Raw genomic sequence first — 7670 nt, 5'->3', positions numbered from 1 at the left:
AAACACATGGTTTAGGCTTGTAGTTCATTAGGGAAAAGAAAAATTAACTCAACTTATTGAGAGCAGCCAAGCAGACTCCTAAGTTCTTAAAAATGTATCATACAACTTGCCTATTATCCAGTTAGGACAAACTACACAGCCAAAGTGACACCAAAAAGAAACACCTGGAAGGCAAGCAGTAGTTCCTTTAGGAAACTGCTTTGGTCTTGCTTAGCATTTTAGCCTGCTACTAATTTTAAACTTCACCCTTCCTGGACAACAGCAACTTCCATGGTTTAAAAAGATCCTCTGTATGTACACCAAAAGAGTACAGTGGCTGAGTTCCAGACACTCTCTCTGTATCCATCTGGTTTAGGCATAAAGATCCTACATTTGTGCACTTCCCATGATTTTTAAAGATGCAAGACAACCCACAAGCAATTAAGATTTATTCTTGTGACAGAGAAATGTCATCACATAGTGCATCTTATTTTATTTCTCTCCCAAGAACATCAGTGCAATTCCAGGGACTTAGAAGAATACACTGATAGGCGATGGCTTGAGTTTCCCTTCCTGGATACGCTTCTCTTTACGATCCTGTGGAAGAGAGAGAACATTTATCATTATCCTACCAGAGAGGAACTTCCAATCAGCCTGGGATAACAGAAGAGCAATTTTAGTATTTCAGCACAGGCTACATGAAGGCAGCACCATATAGGATTTTAAGGGTGTTTTCCACCCTAAATGATTCTGTGGGCACAAGCTGTATAAGAGTAAAAGATAACAAAGCACTTAGCTCCACCCACTAAAGACCTGCTCAGATTGGCCTCACATCTAGGTACTCTCGCAGGCCAGCAGAGACCAATTCCTGTAAGGCATTTTTCACCAAACTAGTTGTGTCTCATCATTTTTACCTGAGTTTCTAATTCCTCCTTCTGGCTGAATAACCCAGCTTAGAGATCTCATTATGGAGAAACTTCTTAATAACTTGCCTAAAAGTGCCTGGGCTCACTTCCTACCCATTTGTACCCCACTCTGCAGTCATGTACCTTTCTGACAGGTGCCATTACAGTACACAGGCACAGTAGATAATGGCCAGATTCCTGCTGCTGGATAAAACCAGATTTACTTAAAACCTGGTAATTTACCTCTTGCCTTCCCAGACACACAGCAAACATTCCTCAGAGAAGAGACTATGACTACCGTGCCTTATGTAATACCAGGAAAACAAGAAGAATCCCCAAACATCACTAAAGGAACCACAATAAAGGAAAGTGAATTATCCTGGACTTCAGCATGGCAAAATACTTAAGTCTCAAGAACACTTATATCAAGATGCTCAGCATGTTTCCTAAAACCCAAATTTCCAATTCACTCAGGCAAACAATATTCCCTACAAATATCCTGTTAATTCATGTTAGTGCTTCATGGTTTATTATTCGATCTAAAATGTTACTTCTGTGCAAAAGAGGGAAATAAAAGTGGTTTACAACAGCCACAAATTCTCTACTAAAAACAGCCACTGTCTGCCTGTTAGCATTTTTTATGTATAACTGAGTTTTTTTCATAATGATCTACTATTGCTTAGATTCTGACACTTATAGTTTAGGAGTTAGAATGGAAGCAAGATAAACCTTCCAAATTATTAGAGTGCCCAGCTGAGATCAGACACTGCAATTGGCATAATTATTCCTCCCATTTTGCTTCACTAAATTAGAGAAATGGTCAAGCAACTGCACAGAGATATCGCTAGGTCTGCCATCCATAAGCTTCCTGTGTATTTTGAGTTCAAAATGCATAGTTAATGCATGTCAACTGCTGAAAATAAGAGTAATTTAGGATTAATTGTCACTCAGTGCTCCAGAGAGCTTTGTGACTGCAAAATAGCCTAATCAGGCAACCTGTGACTGGCCATAGTCCCAAGGTACAATAAAGGGCGCTCAGAAAAACAAGACTCTGCAACCAGTAACAGGCTCTGAGACCGCAGGCTCGCTACAGCCTTCCTTCCCTCACTACTTCAATGTATTAATCATTCTTAGGGGCATGAGGATCCCACAGAATGAGACTCCAAGCAGATGTACATTTTACAACCTGGTGTTTCTGGTGTTCGCTGACGTTCAGCGTTCTCTGCCGACTTACCCTGTCAGCTTTTAAGACAAAGATCCAGAAGAGGAGGGGGCCTAAGCCATAAACAGCTCCGAGAAAGGACGTCCTGGGTGTCGGGCGGAATGTCGGGTAGACGTTCTGCGACTTCGCATAGGCCCAGCGGATCAAGGCGGGATTTTCCTGGGGTGCAAAGACAACAGCGGTGAGGCCGCGGGGCTCCGCACTGGCCCCTCCACCCGGGCACTGAGGCCGAGGCACAGCGGGAAGGGCACCAAGGTCACGGGGAGGGCGGCAGCGTCCCGCCGCCAGGCCCCGGCCCCAGCACGGCCGGAGGAGCGGGCCCCGCTCCGGGACCCGCCGGGTGAGGCGGGCGAGCCCCGCGCTGCCCCCGCCGCCCCTCGGCCCCTCCGTCCCCACTCACGATGACGGCGGGCGGGCTGGGGTCGTTGAGCTGCAGCAGGTACTGCCGCTTGAGCCGGGAGCGGATCGCCAGGCGCTCGGCCTCGGCGCGGAGCTTCTCCGGCGATGTGTCGAAGGTGGCGGAGTCGAGCTCGGCGGGCAGCGAGACGTAGGTATTCGGCCTGTAGAGCTTGGCCGCCGATGGAGGCGGTGCCCACGCCATCTTGGAGAGCCGGCCGTGCCGGCCGTGGGGGCGGTGCCGGCCCTGCCCCGCCCCGCCCGCTGCGGGAGCGGCCGCCTCGCCTCACGGAGCCGAAGCCGGGAATGGTTTGCGCTGCGGGGATGGTAAAGTTCATCCTCTTCCAGCACCGCTGCCATGGGCAGGGACAACGTCCACTAAAACAGGTTAACAGAGCTCTGTCCAGCCTGATGGGGCATCCACAGCTTCTCTGGGGAACCTGTGCCAGTGCCTTACCACACTCAGGGTAGAGAATTTTTTCTGTAATGTCTAACCGAAACCTACTATTTCGATTTGAACCCGTTCCCTCACCTCCTGTCACTACATTCTCTTGCAAATAATCTTTCCCCATCTTTACTGTGAGCTCCCTTCCAGGTACTGGAAGACCACACTTAGGCCACCTCAAAGCCTTCTCTTTCCCAGGCTGAACAAGCCCAGTTCTCTCAGCCTTTCCTCGTGGGAGAGGTGCTCCATCCCTCTGATCATCTTGTTGGCCTCCGCTGGACTCACTCCAACAGGTCCATGTCCTTCCTCCTTCCTGTGCTGGGCCCCAGAGCTGGATGCAGTGTTCCAGGCAGGATTTTGCAGAGCACAGGGACAGAATCCCCTCCCTTGTCCTTAGGATGCAGCCCGGGACACGTTTGGCCTTCTGGGCTGTGAGTGCCCGTGGCCAGAGCATGTCCAGCCTCTCACCCAGCAGCACCCCTGGTCACAGCTGCTCTCGATCTGTTCATCCCCCATCCTGTGTTGATACCAGAGCTGCTCTGACGCATGTGCAGCACTTTGCACTTGGGCTTAAAACTCATGAGATTCCCAGGTACCCACTTCTCCAGCCTGTCTTGGCCTTACCTGGCCTCACCTGCTGTGGCTCAGGGCATGTCAGGGGAAGGTTTTATTCTCACAATAACAACAGTCCCAGCAGGTAAATTTTTCCTGTCCCCTGCAATTAAAATGGCCTTCAGGATGGGTCACAGGTCAGGAGTGTTGACCTCTTTGAGTCTGCTGGGACAAGGGGGTGCCATTGCTGTGGGGATGTTTACTGCCCTTTTGAACAGTATTTCTATGTTTTAGAAAGTGTAGTCAATGTATGTCAAACTGCTGAAAATAAATCTCTTAAAATTACAGGATCATGGAATCACAGAATATTCTGTGTTGGAAGTGACCCACAAGGATCGAGTCCAACTTAGCCCTGCACAGATTCATCCCCAAGAGTCACACCCTGTGCCTGAGGGCATTGTCCAAACACTTCTTGAACTCTGTCAGGCTGGGTGCTGTGACCACTTCCCTGGGGAGCCTGTTCCAGTGCCCAGCCACCCTCTGGGGGAAGAACCTTTTCCTAATATCCAACCTAAACCTCCCTGTGGTCGACTTTAGGCCATTCCCTCAGGTCCTGTCATTGTTCACCAGAGAGAAGAGATCAGTACCTGTCCCTCCACCTCCCCTCACAAGGAAGGATGGCAATTAATTTACACTCTCGGTGCTACAGAGAGCTTTGTTGTAGCTATACTTGAACATTAATTAATTTTTGAACTGAATAAAAAATCCCAACATTGGAACAGTATTCCATGTTGCACAAGACATATGTTGCAGGCAGACTGGTACTTGCAAATCTCACCGTTTCTGGCTTTCAGCTTCAAATTGTCCCTTTGATTCTTTAACCAAGGCTGAGCTGACTGGACAAGCTGCCAGGTAACCTCCAGGATTCTCAAGAGGTGACTCACCCCCTTGACAGACACTACTGACATGTTCAGGATTCACCCTCTGCTTGGTGAACACTGGGCAAAGAAAACAGGGGTTTGACCTTGCACTGCTTTTGGCCAGTGTGAAGGCCAATGGCATCCTGGCCTAGATCAGCAATGGTGTGGCCAGCAGGAGCAGGGCAGGGATTGTCCCCCTGTGCTCGGCACTGGTGAGGCCACACCTCGAGTGCTGTGCCCTCTGTACAAGAAGGACATTGAGGTGCTGGAGAGTGCCCAGAGAAGGGCAACAGAGCTGGGGAAGGGTCTGGAGCACAAGTCCTGTGTGGAGCAGCTGGGGTTGTTTAGCCTGGAGAAAAGGAGGCTCAGGGGAGAGAGACCTTATTGCTCTCAATAACTGTGTGAAAGGAGGTTGTGGCCAGACGTGGAGTTGGTCTCTGGTCCCATGCAGCAAGTGACTGGACAAGGGAAAATGGCCTCAGGTTGTGCCAGGGGAGGTTTAGATTGGGTTAAGAAAAATTTTTTCACCAAAAGGATTATCCAGCACTGGAACAGGCTGCTCCAGGAAGTAGTGGACCTTCTCCATAGATATTCAAAAGATGTGGCATGTGGGGACACTGCCTAGTGATGGACTTGGCAGTGCTGGGTTAATCATTGGACCTGATGATCTTAGAGTTATTTTACAACCTTAATGATTCTTAGGCTTTGTCTTAAAGAGGTTTTTATCTTGTTGGTATTAAGAACTTTGGTTTCCAGTGATGTAAAAACAATGCAAGTTGCCTTTCTGGAAACAAAGTAGCCAATAAACAAGTTTACTGTTGTGTTTTCTTCTTCTAGTCTACAAAACAGTGATAGTTATGCTGATTGGGACCCAGTAAGTTGCTGTGCAGAGGTAGTTATGGCCTGATTCGCTCTGTGCTAACTGCAGACTCAGGTAATATTGGATAAGGGATTACAATTTCCTCCTAAGCATACACAAAATAATACTGCTGACTTTATTTAAGATACTGTGTTTTGGTACTGCAATAATAGAGCACAAGCTCTTCCTCACATCCTACAATTTCACTCTTTTTTCCTAAGCACTTAGAAAATAAATGACCTCCTTTTGGTCCGAGCAGCTAATTAGGAGTTGTGACTTGCTTTCAGCGGGATGAAATACAAGTTGGATGTTTCTGCAGTTTGTGTACCTTGAGCATCCCCACCATAACACACAGCATTAGGTGCATTTCCCTCTCTCAAGTACAAGCCTATAGTCATCTCAGAAATCTCTCCAGCTTTTGCACCCCCATTTTCTTCACAAGCATGTGTCTGAAAATCCAAGTGAAAACCAAGCTGCTTCATTCACAGCCAGCTCCCAGGGAAGTACCTAATATGCCCTGTTGCTTTTTCTCCCAGGGCTTTCAGCTTGGGTCAGTGGCTCCTAAAGCATGGAAAAATATGCTCCCTTTACTTCCCATTTTGTGACCATTGGATTTAGTGAGCTCAGTGTCTCCAGCTCCATGATTTGTGTCTCTCTTCATAACCAGCACGTAGAGAGCTGCTTTAGCAGCACAGTACCTATACCAGCAGCACTGCCATGTGGCACTCCTGTGGTACTTTCATCTTTGAGTGTTCCCAAGGACTTGGCAGCCTGTGCCTCCCAGCCCCTGCATGGCTTGCTGCTTTTAAAGCTGCTCCTCCCTGCTCTCTCTTATTTCTTAATAAAAGGACACGTGCAGGCTTGAAACAGATTGATTCCTGGTAGAAGCAGGAGTGCAGATTGGATTAGCAAACTGGGAAGGGTTAGCTGCTCTGTGGGAAGTGGTGGGGTTTTTTCCCTTTTTGCTGCATCACAGAGTAGAACAGAAGACTCCTGTTCCTGCAGCTCTCCCAAAGGACTTCCAAACAGCCAGATGTCTCTGCCCCAATCCACTGACTCCTGAGGCTGTCTGTAGTGGTGTGTGATGGCTCCTGTGGGCAGGAGCAGAGGTGGTCTCGTGGTGAAGTCACTTGGCAAAGGCAGCGGGTTCAGCTCCAGCCCTGTTGCAGAATCTTTGTGATCCTATCAGTGCAGGTCCAAGCTGTGCCTCTCCCCAGAGCTCGTAGCTGTGAGTGTGCATGCTTGGCATGCAAACAGTGCTGGGATTAATTCTACTGGGAGAAAAACAGAAGGTACAAAGCAACATTTCCATTAACAATGTAATGTACTGTATTAGAAAACCGAGCAGCCAGCTGCTATGCTGAAAACACCTTTGCATTTCATCTCTAGCCGCTAACTCATCCTCCTTCCCAAAGGATCAAAATCCTCACAGGAAGTCTTTTCTGAGAGATGGCACTTGTTTCATGGGGTAAGAAAATAACTAAATCCCTTCCTGAGAAAAATATTCTTTGACACAGAAGCCTGTGCATTGCAATTTGTTGTTTTCACTCTTCCAGGGGTGAATTTGTGCACTTTCTTTGTTTTGTAACAGCCATGTTTCTAACTTTAAACCACATCCTTCAGCAAAAGCCTGAGTCATCAATAGTGAGTGTCTCACCCTTGCATAAAGCAATGCAGGACAAAGACAGAAATGCTGCAGACAAAGCACTTGACTGAAATCAGTGATTGTTTTTTCTCCTGCTGACAGGAACTGCTGCACCCAGGGAGAAATGCTGCGGTGACAAACTGTCCTCCTGTGCAGACCTCCTGCATCATCTGCTCCTCCTGGACCACCCTATGGCAGCTGCTGAACACACCCTTGCTGCTGCTGCAAACCACCTCTGAAACAAAAGATTTTGCAAGAATGAACAAGACCCTTCTTGTCTCTGTTTTGTCAGCCAGATCTTGAAGCTCCTTTGACTCTTCTCCTGACTGCTGGTGTTGACCTAAGGCAAGCAGCAGGAATATAAAATAGGCTCCAGTAAGGGTGGGGCCAGTCTCAGTAGGGCGGCACAGGCTTGAGCTAGAATATGCTGGTCATAAAACCACATCCTCATGGGCTCACACACCAAAGCTTAACAGGTAAGACCCCAAGTGGTTTTTCTTCTTTTCAGTTAGGACTGATGTTTATTGACTGTTCAAGGTTGGCAGTATTAAATGAAATTGACAATTCTCCTATGAAAATGCCTTTGAAGTTTACATCATCTGTTTTCTTTGCCATCAGCAGTAACCAAAACGGAAAGAACAGTCAAGAAAATTAATCTTTGTCCAGAACCCCATGGAGGGTTGGCCTTGACTGACTGCCAGACATCTACCCAGTTGCTTTCTCACTCCTCTCCTTGAAAGGGCTGGG

The 7670-nt window shown here is 47.9% G+C and overlaps 1 protein-coding gene across 1 annotated transcript; it reads right to left on the bottom strand.

Annotated features, from left to right (window-relative positions):
* Positions 1–411: 411 nt before the first annotated feature.
* Positions 412–2736, bottom strand: NDUFB4 (NADH:ubiquinone oxidoreductase subunit B4). Its single transcript, XM_059465822.1, has 3 exons — positions 2507–2736; positions 2119–2265; positions 412–576 (listed from the first exon to the last, which is right to left on the bottom strand). Exons 1-3 carry the CDS (start codon positions 2705–2707, stop codon positions 511–513), a joined length of 414 nt encoding a protein of 137 aa, XP_059321805.1. The 5' UTR covers positions 2708–2736; the 3' UTR covers positions 412–510.
* Positions 2737–7670: the final 4934 nt, after the last annotated feature.

This window comes from Ammospiza nelsoni, chromosome 2 (genome assembly GCF_027579445.1).
Source record: "Ammospiza nelsoni isolate bAmmNel1 chromosome 2, bAmmNel1.pri, whole genome shotgun sequence".
Lineage (NCBI taxonomy): Eukaryota > Metazoa > Chordata > Aves > Passeriformes > Passerellidae > Ammospiza > Ammospiza nelsoni.
This window is presented reverse-complemented; position numbering and strand designations above follow the sequence as displayed.

What these genes read in the sequence shown, in the direction of transcription:
- NDUFB4 (XM_059465822.1), bottom strand. Translation starts at nt 2,707, where the DNA reads ATGGCGTGGGCACCGCCTCCATCGGCGGCCAAGCTCTACAGGCCGAAT. An exon ending in CCAGCCCGCCCGCCGTCATC is followed by an intron (nt 2,266 to 2,506) that starts GTGAGTGGGGAC and finishes TTTGCACCCCAG; the next exon opens with GAAAATCCCGCCTTGATCCG. An exon ending in TTGTCTTAAAAGCTGACAGG is followed by an intron (nt 577 to 2,118) that starts GTAAGTCGGCAG and finishes TCTCTTCCACAG; the next exon opens with GATCGTAAAGAGAAGCGTAT.